At 42.4% G+C, this 14214-nt stretch overlaps 1 protein-coding gene across 3 annotated transcripts; it reads right to left on the bottom strand.

Moving 5' to 3' along the window:
- Positions 1-953: 953 nt before the first annotated feature.
- fgf8a (fibroblast growth factor 8a) lies at positions 954-13662 on the bottom strand. 3 transcript variants are annotated; one of them, XM_025897812.1, is made up of 5 exons: positions 12825-13428; positions 12685-12721; positions 11724-11904; positions 9873-9979; positions 954-2368 (listed from the first exon to the last, which is right to left on the bottom strand). In XM_025897812.1, the coding sequence occupies exons 1-5, from the start codon at positions 12854-12856 to the stop codon at positions 2102-2104; spliced, it is 624 nt and encodes a 207-aa protein (XP_025753597.1). In that variant the 5' UTR covers positions 12857-13428; the 3' UTR covers positions 954-2101. The 3 variants fall into 3 exon arrangements, with proteins under 3 accessions (XP_025753597.1, XP_025753598.1, XP_025753596.1); XM_025897813.1 differs by having other exon boundaries at positions 11724-11871; XM_025897811.1 differs by lacking the exons at positions 12685-12721; positions 12825-13428 and adding an exon at positions 13490-13662.
- Between the last annotated feature and the right edge of the window lie 552 nt (positions 13663-14214).

Genomic DNA, 14214 nt, shown 5'->3' with positions numbered 1-14214 from the left:
TATTGAAAGTGAGTTGTCATGGCTTACTCCTTCAACTCAACCAGGGTCGTAAGTTTCCCAGTCCCTAAAAAACAAATGAAATCACACGGTGGTTAGCACTGTTGTCGCATAGCAAGAAGGTCCTGAGTTCAATTCCACCATCAATTCCACCATGCAAACTCCACACGGAGTTTGCATGTTCTCCCCGTGTTTGCTTGGGTTCCGTCCGAGTACTCCGGCTTCCTCCCGCAGTCTAAAGATATGCAGTTAGTGGGGATAGGTTAATTGATTAATCCAAATTGCCTATAGGAGTGAATGTGAGTGTGAATGGTGTCTGTCCCTGTGTGTTAGCCCTGTGACAGACTGGCGACCTGTCCAGGGTGTACCCCGCCTCTCGCCCTATGACAGCTGGGATAGGCTCCAGCGCCCCCCGTGACCCTGAAAAGGACAAGCAGAAGCGAATGGATGGATGGATGGACTTGCAGACCAGCAGAATGAGCCTGAGGGATGAATGATGATTTCAAACTGTGATGTTTACCCAACATGAGCAACAATGTTACCCTCGCTACAGTAGAGTGCTACTTGTTTGACTTGTCTTTGCGCGGGATGTGACTTATCTGTTTATCATTTCACTTATCTATGTGTTTTGCTTGAGGAAAATAAAAAGTAAAAAACATAGATAGGTCGACTATGGGGATGTACAGAGCTTCTGTCAGTTTGTATTCTAATAACAGTGGAGGAAAGCACTGTGGAACATGCAGAAAAGTACAAAACATCCCCTAGGAGTTCTGCTTCCTGTGAAGGCAAATTGGTTGACATTATTGTTATGCTCATCAACCTATTCAGTGAACTCTAATGCCATACGTATGGAGCCATTGGAAGACACCACTCGCACACACTCTGCAATAGGTCAGCTTCATTACTCGGAACAATTTTCTATTTGCTAGCATGTAGTAAACATCTGGAACTGGTTCTTTTCCAACAACAGCAGAATATATAATTTATTTTCAGTTAATGTTACACCATTACTCAGTGTGAGTGTATTATCACTTTACAGAGACCTAAAAGTAAATGTAACATGTGCTAAAGCTGGAGATGTGTGTGTTCATGTTCAGAAAGATTCTGAAAAAACTCTGCAACATTATTACAATGCATAGGGACACCTTACAGGTTTGGTACAGATGTACATACTTGGCTGTGTGTACACAGATAAGTGTGTGGCTGTAGGGGATGAGGCCGGTCAGCAACATGTCTGACTTTCAAGGGTTTCACAAATGGCTCCCAACCAAGCATGTACCAAAGACGAGAATCGGTATTCTAATGTGCATTTATTACACATTTTAAATAAATAAATCATCCTTAAAATTATTTTACACATCCTCAAATAAAAATATATTTATATATGTATAAAAACAGACATTCAGAGGGCAACGAGAAGACAAAGGGTTAGGGGATGTGTCCATGGACTACACTTACACTTCAATGCATTTTGTACACATCGAGACAAAACAGTCAGAACACAAGCCTGTGAATATCAAATATAGCTGCCATGTTGTTCCATTCAATGCTAGTGAATGTCTGTTTGGTTGAACTGTGTAAGCGAGATAATGAGCGATCCCAGTCAGGATGCAGTGCCCAGCAAAAAGCATGGACTGCAGTGTTACCAACAAATAGTTCTTATTATAGTCTTTGTTGCCTCCTGTACACTACGAGACAGTTTGTGTGTCTGAATATAGCGTTGCCTGGCAGTGAGGTCAATCAGGGTCCTTCAAGTCTCCTTGAGCAGCAGGCAAGAGTCCAAGAAATGACTCCACTGATAAAAACAACATACAATAATCAACACAGGGCACTCTACGAAAACGAAATCCCCAAAAAGTCAAACACTGAGTCATGAGGATTTAAAAACAAACTTTTCTTTTTGTTTACTTTTTTACATAAGTCAGTACTAAAAGCCCGGAGTACAAAAATATATGTTTTTTGTCTTTGTGTGGCTTTTTTTTACTTTACAAAAAATAAACTACTTATCAAGGTATGATATTTATCAGTATAAAAATGTCTCCAGAGGTTTTTGGGGAGAGAAGAGAAATCCAGTCCGTTTCACTCCTCAGTTTTCTGACAAGTATCACGTACGCTTAGTCCTTTGACTGAAAGGGTAGTGGATGAAGTCAAAAGGCTGGTGGTGGCTCGGATGGGTGGGCTGGTGCCCCTTTGGCAGCCTCTTCATGAAGTGGACTTCACGTTGGTGCTGGCGTGTCCGTGAGCCCTTCCGCGGACGCCCCTGGCGAGTGAAAGCCATGTACCAGCCCTCATAACGGACGTTCTTCAGCGCCGTGTAGTTGTTCTCCAGAACAATTTCGGTGAAGATACAGTCACGGCCTTGTCCGTTTTTCTGCAAAATCACAAATGACAGAAAAAAGAGGATATTTGCAAAAGATGTTAAAGATTTGCAGAATGAAAATCATCCCCTCAAACGTGCAGCATATGCTACAGTCATTACAAATCAAACTGGGGAGGATCACTGTTCTCCCCCTTCAACAGACCTCCAGCAAGCCTTGTGGGTCAGTGGCAGCAGCGCACACCTTCCTGTCATAAAGCCTTAATCAGACCCTAAGTGTCACTTTCATTCCAGGTTTGACTTCCTGTTGCATTTGTGGTTAAATTTACAACCTAGCTCTGGTCAGCTAGAATAACAATCACTAGATGCTTAAACATACATCACCGCCAGGTCTGCTGAGTTCAGTTGTTCCCATTGAACTTAAGTTCCAGGCTATATCAGGTCTTTACGACAATAAAAGGCAGGCATATGAAAGGTACGTGAAGTATGGATGAACGTGTGATGTCCAGTTGGTAAGATCATAAAGTAAATAAAGATGAGACAAAGTGTACAGTATAGTTATCTGAAACAGCACTAGCACGCAGTCCTGGCCTACTGTACAGTGCTCCCACATTTTTGGAGAAAAAGGTGTGTTAAAAATAGTCCTGGCACACTCTCGTACACACACTGAAAACACACACTTTCTGTTAATTCTTCAACACAAGCACACACACACCCATATGCACGCACACATATACTGCGGGTGAGGTAGGTGGTGACTGGGCCGGTAGCTTCGGGCAGATGGTGTTCAAGGTAGGGTGCTGGGTGGGTGGAGTGTGTGTGTGTGTGTGTGTGTGTGTGTGTGGTAGGGTTACAGAAAGGCTGGCAGCTCGGTTTATTAGCCATCACAGTGAGAGAGGTCAGGCAGTCACCCACTAAGACACATCTCACATGACAGCGTTAAATGCAGTATTGTGGAAGAGTCCTGAGCCAGCCCGCATTTCTGTATTTCTAACCCTTCCAAAGAGCCAGACTTTTGTAACTTTATAAAGTGGTCCTAAGTAATCGTTCTCTGGGCTTTCTGGTCTTCTTCAGTCATTTTCAGTCTGTCTGTTGAGCCACCTAACACTGACCTATGAATAATACAAGCATAAAAAAGTCAAAGGATAAACCAGCGTTGTAGCTACACAATAACAGCCACCTTCGAAAAGAACCAGTTTTTCAGTTGTATCTTTAAGCATGTTGTTACTGGCAACCTTTTACAAAAACACATAGTTTGTTTCCATGTCTTTTGTTGAATCTAAATGCCAAAGATAACAATTTGAGAGGCATAAAATGATAGTTTTGCACCAACAAGGTGATTCCCAAAGAGCTATTAAGTGAAACGTTGGCATATCTCAACATGGCGTGAAGAAATAGTTGAAGAAACTGAACAAGTGGAGGATAAAAGAAGAAGTGGCACATGTAAAACAAATCTGCAAAAGATGAGCAGATTAAAGCCATGTCGTTCAGAATCAGGAAAAAAAGCACAGATGTTCCTGTATACTATACCGGCTACTTGGTTATGGCGTTCCGTATATGCCCTGTGTGCTAGCGTCTTGCATCCTGTGGTTATGTACTGGATTGTCTCCGGGGTGTCTGCACAGCCTGCTCCTGGGCTCTTGCCTGGTGAGGTAGGCTCCAGCCTCTATAGATCTTGTGCTTATAGTTTGTTCTTGTGCTGTTATGATTAGTGCCTCTGTTGCTTTCTTTTAGTCCAGCTTTCTTCAGTCATTAGTAGGATGTTTCGGTATTAGCCAGTAGTACATGCCGTGCAGGGGCTCATCCTTCTATGATGGTTCCTGTTCTTGCTCCTCTCCTTTCTCTGGTTTTTGCTGCGTGACATATTCACTAAGCACACAATCAGTTGTGGCCATCTTCCTGGTGTACTCATTGATCTTTGTTGTTTTATCCTAGTGGTTTTGACACTCACTAGTCCAGGGGTGGGCAATCTCAGTCCACGAGGGCCGGTGTCCCTGCAGGTTTTAGATCTCACCCTGGGTCAACACACCTGAATCACATGATTAGTTCGTTACCAGGCCTCTGGTAAAACCTGCAGGACACCGGCCCTCGTGGACTGGGATTGCCCACCCCTGCACTAGTCCTTGGCCTCCTTCCTTCCACTTAATGTACAGTCTCAGGGTGATGGACTTGGGGAGAAACCCTCCATGCATGGTAAGGAGCTTTCTTGTCTTAATGTCACAGGGTGCTATCGCTTCCTCTGACCAGCTTATTATTCCAGCAAAGTATCTGATGACCAGCAGGGCATTGGTGCTGATTGCCTGGATCTTGTTTTTCCAATTCAGCTGACTCCTCAGGACAGAGCAGAGAAGACCAGTCGCTGCATCACCGAGATTTACTACAAGAAAGCCTTTGACTCAATCCCTGACACAGGGATCTTGGAATGGCTTGAACTGTAAGACCAACAGGACCCTAAGAACCTTAATCAGGAATTCAACAAGGGTGTGGTGAACAACACCACAGGCCAACCTTAAGCCAATTGCACAAGTCACCATCACGTGTGGGATTTACAAAGGAGGTGCCCCGTCCCCACTGCTGTTCTGCCTCAGTGAGATCATTAATGAGACTGGCTATGGATACTGACTATGGAATGGTGCAATCTTTAGCTGCCTCCTCTACATGAATGACATCAAGCTGTATGGATCAAACTAGGATCTACAGCAACAACATCGGAATGTCATTCAGACCAGAGAAGTGTAGTCACGCAATAACAAGGAGAGGGAAGGTAATCAGAACTGAGTGGATTACACTACCAGAAAGCAGACACTGAGGACAGCTACAAGTAGCTGGGAATCCCATGGGCAAATGGAAACCATGAAGAGGAAAGCCACAACCACCAAAAACTTGCCAAAGCAGGACAGAGAAGTCACTGACATCTTCCAAGACCCCAGAAAGAAGAGGAGTAAGAGCAGGAACCATCATGGAATGACAGGCCCCTACACGCCATGTACCACCGCCAGATCTGCGTTCTAATCTGTGTCCTAAAATCTTACTTTAAAACACATTTAGTTCAGTTGTAAAGTTTGAATTGACTTCAGTCTCAACTTTAAGCCGGCTGGTGCAGGTGCAGCAGGAGGGGAGGAGTCAGAGAGAAACTCAGTAGCTGTGTCCAAATTCATGGGCTGCATCCTCCTGAGGACCCGGCCTTCGCGGTCTACGTGGGCCGGGTCCTCAGGAGGTCGGGTAGGCCGGAAGTAAACGGCTGGGGAAAGTGGACGGTCTAGCCTTCTGATTAGCGTCACCGCTGTCTCGGTGGAGTTTAATAAACTCGGCCGTCTGCTCCTTGCTATCTAAAATATAACAGGACACTGGCGTGAATTCTCGACCGTCTCACACTTCTGTTTAATCAGTTTTCTGTTTGACGTTTATTCAGTGGTGTAAAAACCAAGGAGGAACCCACCCAGGGGATTAATAAAGTTTTATTTTATCTAATCTAATCTAATAACTTTAATCTCAGCCAAACCGATTTACTCACGAACAAATAAAACACTGAAAAAAGCAAAACAATAACATTTTTAGGTTGTCTAAGTGACTTATATGTTACGTTTAACCCGAGTAGCGAAAGTCGGCAGTGATCTGAAAATGATGTGCCGGGAGTTGTGCCGGGAGTTGTGCCGTTCTCGGCGGCTTCGGTGACCCTCGAGCTCCCGGCTACCTATCGAGCTGGTGGGTAACAGACGTCTCCGAAAACGTCGAAGCACTTTTGCAAATATGCGATGGTCGTGTCCAAATTCATGGGCTGCATCCTCCTGAGGCCGCATTTGTAGACCGATTACGTCACAGCGACGCGCCGAAGGCTGTCCAAATTCGTAGACTCCTCCGAATGCAGCCGACAAATGCGTCTTCCTTTTCCCCGAATTTGAAGGATGGGTCGGGTGTGTCCTTCGTGGCCCACCATATCCCAGAATTCATAGCGCGGCCCAGCCAAACTGCAGTTTCCGGCAATGGCGGCCGCTACTAAGTTTTAAAATTACTTTTATTAATCTTTCTGGGTCACAAAATAAACTTTTAACATATTTTCAGGCGAGAATGTAGCTGTGTAAACTTCAAATATCTGCTCGGTTTATCAAGGTATTGCATATTTGCAAAAGTGCTTCGACGTTTTCGGAGACGTCTGTTACCCACCAGCTCGATAGCTAACCGAGAGCTCGAGGGTCACTGAAGCCGCCGAGAACGGCACAACTCCCGGCACATCATTTACAGATCACCGCGGACTTTCGCTACTCTGGTTAAACGTAATATATAAGTCACTTAGACAACCTAAACAGGATATTGTTTGGCTTTTTTCAGTGTTAGATTAGATTAGATAAAATAAAACTTTATTAATCCCCCGGGTGGTTTTCACACAGCTGAATAAACGTCAAACAGAAAACTGATTAAACAGAAGTGTGAGATGGTCGAGAGTTTACGCCAGTGTCCTGTTATATTTTACATAGCAAGGAGCAGACGGCTGAGTTTATTAAACTCCACCGAGACAGCGGTGACGCTAACCAGAAGGCTAGACCGTCCAATTTCACAGCCGTTTACTTCCGGCCTACCCGACCTTCTGAGGACCCGGCCCACGTAGACCGCGAAGGCCGGGTCCTCAGGAGGATGCAGCCCATGAATTTGGACACGACCGATGTCTTGATAAACCGAGCAGATATTTGATGTTTACACAGCTACATTCTCGCCTGAAAATATGTTAAAAGTTTATTTTGTGACCCAGAAAGAGTAGTAAGAGTAATTTTAAAACTTAGTAGCAGCCGCCATTGTTGGAAACTGGAGTTTGGCTGGGCCGCGCTATGAATTCTGGGATATGGTGGGCCATGAAGGACACACCCGACCCAGCTAGTGTGTAGAAGAGAACCTGCCAGCGAGCAGGTTATGTCACAGAGTCTGTTACCCTGGTAACTGACTCAGGGTTAAAGTTAACTCTTGTTCTGAAACAGAGAACCCAGAATTCTCCTCATCTCCGAGTTGTTAGCTAAACCTGTCTCCTGGAATAGGACCAAAATGCTTTTGATGCCCATCAGCAAGCTTCTAATGTAATTCTGGTTGGACATTTGACCACTTTTCTTATTTGGCTGGTTTACTGGTATGAACCTGACTTTAAGTATAGTCCACATGCCCATATATATATAGCCCATATTAATGTCAGCCTAGTTTATTTATTCCAAAACCAGTTTTTATGTGTGTTTGGGATCATTGTCCTGTTGGAACACCCAGTTGTGACTGAGTTTCCAGCATCTAGCTGTCGATATGATGTAAAGTTAAAGAATTTGGAGGTAATCCTCTTCTCCTTTATTTCACCCATTTTGTGCCACGTACCAGTATCACTGGCAGTAAAACAGCCCCAGTGAATCATGCTTCAAGTTAAGCTTGAAGGTGTTGACACAGTCTCAGTCCATGGCAATGTAACCCTGGTTTCATTATGGACACTGATGCTGGCATTGCAGCAGCTTTCACTTATGGCAGGCTTGAGTCCTGGTTGTTCCTGAATATCCTGAGCAAATGTTTTCCATCTGAGGAAGAAAGTTTGGGTTTCTCCTAGGACTTCCAGAATGATGACACATCTAAATAACTAATTACATATAATTGCTTGAACAGATGATCATGGAATCTGCAACTGTTTAGAAAAGGCTCCAAGAGACCTTTCCCACTTTGTGCAAATCTTCACTGAGTTCCTTAGACACACTGTTACAAGCGTTGCTCTCAAGCAAGTCATTTTTATGCTGCAAAGAGAAACTACCAGCTGTAGTCAGTCCGGATCACTAATGTGATGTTAAAAGGCCTTGGCCTTGTCAAATTGAAAGATATAAGTGTACATATATATTTGAGCCCATACGTATACTTTTGGCCCTGTGTGGATTGGAGAAAATCCCAAATAAATTCAAACCCAATTCTTGTTTTTTAAAATGATTGAAGGTGTATTCTGTACATTCATTCCACTTTGGAAAATCAACAGTTCAAAGAAATCGTTAAAAGCAAATTTACCATAACATTTATGATAACTGTGTGTACACTTCTGGAACACTGTGCGAGTGTCTTCAGTCTGGACTATTTTCAGCTGTTAAATGCCGGTGTCATTATAATTGTTTAATAATAATAAATTATGTAATAAAGTATGTTTAAAAATGCAATAATGATAGTTTAACATGAATGTATATATTTAGATAATGTATTATCTATGAAAAAAGCCTTTTGTAAAGCCTGGACATCTTCATCACTGCTGAAAAGAAACCTGACGAATAACTTCAGGTTTCTTTTCAGCACTTTAGTCAGGCTCACATAAAGTCCGTTAATGAATTTCTTCACAATTGAAATTTGAACCACTTTTAAAAAAACATATTCATAGTTATCCCACAGGTTTATCATTCTGCACAGCAACTTTTAAAAACTCCTCATATTGATATCAACACTTTTCTGTGATTAAGCTTTCTGAGTAAACTTCAATAATGACTTTAGATGCCACTCCTACTAGACTGGCTGAAGAGTTTGTTTCTGTGCTCGTCCTGTAGCATTTAATACTCTTGACTACTGTTTGACCAAAACTCAGATTATTAAACCTTTCCCTAAACCAGCCAACCAGTGGAACCAGCTCCCAGTTTGGATTGGGTTGACAGACACCATCCCTACTTTTAAGAGTACACTTAAAAGTTTTCTTTTTGATAAAGCTTACAGTCGGGGCTTGATGAGGTGAGCCCGAACCATCACTTAAGTATGCTGCAATGGGACTCGGCTGCTGGGGGCTTCCCGTGATGCAGTGTTTCTTTTTCACTCTTCATTTGTTTGTACACCACTACTGTATTTAATCATTAGTGATTCATTTTAAACCAGGGGTGTCTTTCCCCTCACCCCCAGCAAGGCAAGGCAGCCTGGTTCTGCCTGTTTCTTTTTGTTAAAGGAAAGTTTCCTTCCTGCTCTCACTAAGTGCTTGCTAATGGGGTTGTTAGGGTTGTCTCTCTAATATTGTGGGATCTTTAATGTATAATATATAAATGGGAAATGATGATGATTATTTTTTATAATGTGCCATTAATATTATGATATTATTTATTTTCTGACATTTGTGTGAGGAAGAAGCTGTTTCCAGGTTTAGGTTTTGTTTTGCTTTTAATGGGATTTATTCACAGAAAAAAAAGATTAAATAAACGAGTAAATCAAAAATGACTGTTGCTGATGTTATTGATTAAAAAGCATCACTAATATAGATTAATTTTAATCATTTATGCAAAAAACAAATCACTTATTCTCTGACACGCTAGGCCATCTGGACCCTGAATACATGACACTTTTGAGTCATGTAGTCAAGGTTGTGTAGGATTCTTTTACAAAATAGAAGTTCAAGACTTTTCAAGACACACCAAAGAAATCTATGATTTGATTTCTCTGTTCTCGGCAAATTTCACTTGAGGTCTGCTTAAAGCAGTGGATGGAGCAGTATTTTCTTGAGCTGTACTGCTACATCCATTATCATTTAAAATCAGCTAGTGAGTCTTTGGACCATGAGCTGGCTGAGATCAGCTTTGAGCCTCACCTTGCCAATGAGCTTCCCTCTCTTGTTCATGCAGATGTATAGGCCAGTCTCAGCTCCCCTGATGCGCACTCGACTTCCAAAAGTATCTGTTTCCACAATGAGTTTAGCTACAGAGATCAGACAAAAGAGTTCAGTCAGCAACTACAACACAGAGACGGTTTCTGTGGCTTTTATTAGAAATTTTGCTTAAACATTAAATTCTGAATAAAAGTCTTTGCAGGGTATGCAAACAGACAAAAATGAATCAACAATACACATAGAAATGCTTGCATGTATTTCCAAGCATTCATACTCTCATTCACAGTGAAGCCTATGGGACCATTCCTGGGGATTCATGCAAGTTGGAATTTTTGCAAAATGATAAAACCACGTGTCTCCTGAGCCTTTGAAACCTAAAGAGGCGATCCTGGCAGTCTCATTAAGACTTCCTTTTCAAATAATTCAGCACTGACCTCATGCATAGAGCGGCACATTTATCTCTATATCCTGAAAAGTACTGAAAGACATAAGAAATACAGAATTTTCATATTTATGTACTTTTTACCCAGATACGAAAAATATTAGTAAATTCTCCTGTTTAGACAGTACACAGTATTTTTATATCTCCTGTGTTTGCATAGCATTCATCTGACATCCACACAGATATTATTTCAGAGCACCTTAAGACAACAGCAGATTGTCTATAACCTTAAATAAATAACATTTTAACAGTCACATTGTTTTAAATAGATTAACTATTGGGAATCAGCAGTTACAGCTGAGCTGAATAATGGGCAGAGAGGATGCACACAGACTTCCCCTCTCTCACTTTCTCTTTCATTCAGAAATTTACTTTAGGTGATCCTAGTTCGGACACTCTGTTTGAGGCACCACACACATGTACATTCTGCAGCAGCAACATTTTAGGCTCCTGTACAGACATTAGTAAGAAGAACACTGAACACTATTGATCCTTAAAGAATGAGTAGATCAGCTCAATGGAAGACTGTGCTCGAAATAAAACAAAGACTATAAAGCTCGATGAGGCCCATTAGATTCTGAGGCAGGACAGAGAAGGGTTAAAGGTGGGGGCTGACATGGGAGCAAGAACTATGCAGGAAATGTTCAGGAGGCATAAGTAGGATGGCTTCTAATAGCTCTTCCAGATCTGCATGATCTCTAGAGGATCACCTCCAGCACCATCCACAGCCAATTGGACAATTTTTCTAGGCCTCTTCCCCTCGAATAGGACAGACTGAATTCAGAGTGCAAAGAGGCTATAAGTAAGATACTTAGTACTGAGTTTAAAAAAAGAGAGAACAAAAGAGAGAAGATGATATTGATATCGTTGCTTTTCTTTGGAAATTTAAGCATCTTCAGACAGGACAGAAATACACATTAGTGATTGAAACAAACTGAACTCTACGGACACATTTAATGTGTGTTTGGGATCATCGTCCATGTTTAAAAGATGTTGCTCTATTAAAATAATTTCAAACATTTAAATACAAAGGGTGATTTTGCAACTATGTTAATGTTCTCTCTTAATTTCCATATAGTATAGTGGTCCACCTTTAACTGTTAATATGGTTAAAATACCGGCTTTGAATTACAGTGAATTACAACAAACAATTGTGAAATACGCCAAATACTTCGAAAGCTTAAAAAAGAGTGAACCAGGTTACATTTGTAAGACTACAGTTTGATAAGCACAAATTATGGTAATGTTTAAAACCGCATTTCTGAAATAAGCGAAATGAACACAAATAAACCAGGTTTCGCCGTATCTGCGCTGTGTGGAGCGTAAAAGCGATTTTCAGAGGAGAGTTGTAGGTGCAGTTATTACAGAAGGAGTTACTGGGTTTCTCTTACCGTGCACATCTCCATCCTCCGCCATGGCGTTGATCTTCTTGTTGGGCAGGACCTGTACATGTTTGCCGCTGGTCCGGCTGTAAAGCTGGTAGATCCGGATCAACCTGCGGCTCGTGCGGTCCGTCACCTTGCTCTGTTCGCTTACATGCTGCGTGAAATTAGGCGGGGACTGATTGGTTACCTGTCAGAAATTAGACGGCATTACTTACTTATTTATTTAAAATTTACAAGGGAGAGTGAGGTCGATCGCGTGGCTTCGGGCTGTTGACGGGACTGAAGCGCTTTGAAACTGAGAGAAAACGCGTGTTTTTCTCCCTTCTTTCTTTCTTTCTTTCTTTCTTTCTTTCTTTCTTTTTGGGTTTTTTTTTGGGGGGGGGGGGGGGGTTCGGGTGGTGGTGGGGGACTGTAACAAGTTCCAGAAGAGCGGCTGCCAGATGAAATTAACAGGTTCCAAAAAGACGCACGGTGTGATAACAGGTTGTGCTTACAGGAGAATGTGCGCCGCAATGCCCAGAAGAAAAAAAAAAGAGACGTCATATGATTGAAATAAAAGCTCGACCACTCATTCATCATGGCGTGAAATAATATGAAACTACTTTAACTTCGTTCCTAATGTGACTTTGTATTTTTCTTTCACTGCACTTTCTCTCCGTCGCGTTCCGCTGTGATGGAATGAGTGGAGGTAGCCTAATGGAAACGTTGGATCTTTCAACCCCCTACCCCAATCTGTGCCCGAGCATCTTGTGCCAGGGCCAATATGTTCATCAGCAACCTGCCAGCAGGCCGCGCGCCGTGGGAGCCATTCGATACTGTAGTATTACAAAATGTTATGTTACCTTTCCCCCTCTCTTTATTATTGCTGCGCATCGCTCGCTTCGACTGATGGTTTTTAACCTATTTCTTATTTTTGCAACTAAAATAATTAGCAGTATTTTAAAGACAAATTGTTGGAATGACATACCTGCGCATAGTAGAACAATGCAAATAAGTGCAGAAACCTGCAAAAGAAAGAATACCGTGCATTCAGTGACTTAATACGGGGCTGCGTGGAAAAACATTAATAGTGCATAAAGAGTCGACGTTAAGCAGGACAGCACTCACACACAGCTGAGCCTGGATGGGATGGGTCGCATGTTGGATGAAGTCAATTTTTACTAGGATCCGTTAATAAGAGCACACGATCTACAAAATAAGCCACCAAGTCCAAAGATTTCAAAGACCAGAAAACGGTCAGATGCGCTGACACACAGGTTTAAAAAAGCACAAGGGACACATTCTTCATTACATCTGTGACCTTCGCCGACAAAATCTTGCTCAGTTGAAACGGCAGTTAATTTGTCATTAAGGTATAGCTGCCCGCGTCTGTCACAGAGCTACGCAAAGTACACTTGGAGAAGAAAAGCTCTGCGATGAAGTTTTTTTCTTGTTTCTACGTACACCCTGTCACTATATTCCTCCTGCTTTATAAATCCTCGTGGGTCCTCTACGGCCTTCAGGTGTGTTTGCAGAGTGAGCTTTCTCAGTGTTGTTGCACTGGCTCGATGCTGCAGCTCCGCTCGGCTATGGTTGGACTACAGACAGGACTCTCCTCTCTCTGCTCTCATCCCGCAACGCTCCCGTGTCAAGCCTCTCGCTCAGTGCTCACACACCCCCGGTAAAAATGGCAGACTGAGAACAAGCCCCCTTTTTCTACAGAACAAAAGCGACCCCCCCACACCCCAGCCCCACTCTCCCCTCCCTTGCCTTGATGCGAAACATCTCTTTACCTGAGGAGCGCTCCGGACTTTGTTGAGGAACAAAGAGGCGAGGAGGAGCCCGGGCTGCCCTAGGGACTGCATGAAAAATTAAAACGACCAAACAAATACAGAAAATTACAAAATGGCATCACAGTGATAAACACTTTTCTGAGGGCTTTACCTGTTTGTCACAAAGGCGATTTGATGACCGACGCTCGCGTTGTTTCTTCAGTTCTGGGATGCAAACATCAAACAAACAAACAAACAACACAAAACAAAAAAACACCCAAATACAAATACAAACAAATAAAAAAGAAAACTAAATTTGATAAAGACCACAGCCTTTCTTCAATTCAATTCAATTTTATTTATATAGCGCCAAATCACAACAAAAGTCGCCTCAAGGCGCTTTATATTGTACAGGAGATCGCACAATAATAAGAGCAACATTTAACTAAACTACAGTGACTATCTGGCTTTTAAAGCCTTAATCTCATGACAAAGGGAGACATTGGCTCATTAAGGCAAAGCAGACAGCAGTATGTGACATTCACAGCTCACAGCCGCCAAGTTATATTTAAAAAAGCCCTTAAAGACTTAAAATGGCCATTGAGAACTTCATATTGCTGTGATGTCTGAAAAGAAGTGGTTCGATGAGGAGGTGCAGGTTAATTAGATCAGGTGGACTCATTCTTTTTTTTAGACTATAAGTAATGTCCAGGTTTGCTCTGATACTTTGTTTTGCTAAGAACCCC

This window comes from Oreochromis niloticus, linkage group LG13 (assembly GCF_001858045.2).
Source record: "Oreochromis niloticus isolate F11D_XX linkage group LG13, O_niloticus_UMD_NMBU, whole genome shotgun sequence".
NCBI lineage: Eukaryota > Metazoa > Chordata > Actinopteri > Cichliformes > Cichlidae > Oreochromis > Oreochromis niloticus.
The sequence above is the reverse complement of the archived record's forward strand: the minus strand, read 5'-3'. Positions and strand labels throughout refer to the sequence as shown.

Bases quoted from the DNA above. Each gene is read 5' to 3' on its own strand.
- fgf8a (XM_025897811.1), bottom strand. From the start codon at position 13,561: ATGCAGTCCCTAGGGCAGCCCGGGCTCCTCCTCGCCTCTTTGTTCCTC. The intron at 11,905-13,489 runs GTAAAGAGATGT...AATTTCTGACAG, and splicing joins AAGTCCGGAGCGCTCCTCAG to GTAACCAATCAGTCCCCGCC. The intron at 9,980-11,723 runs GTAAGAGAAACC...TGATCTCTGTAG, and splicing joins GGAGGATGGAGATGTGCACG to CTAAACTCATTGTGGAAACA.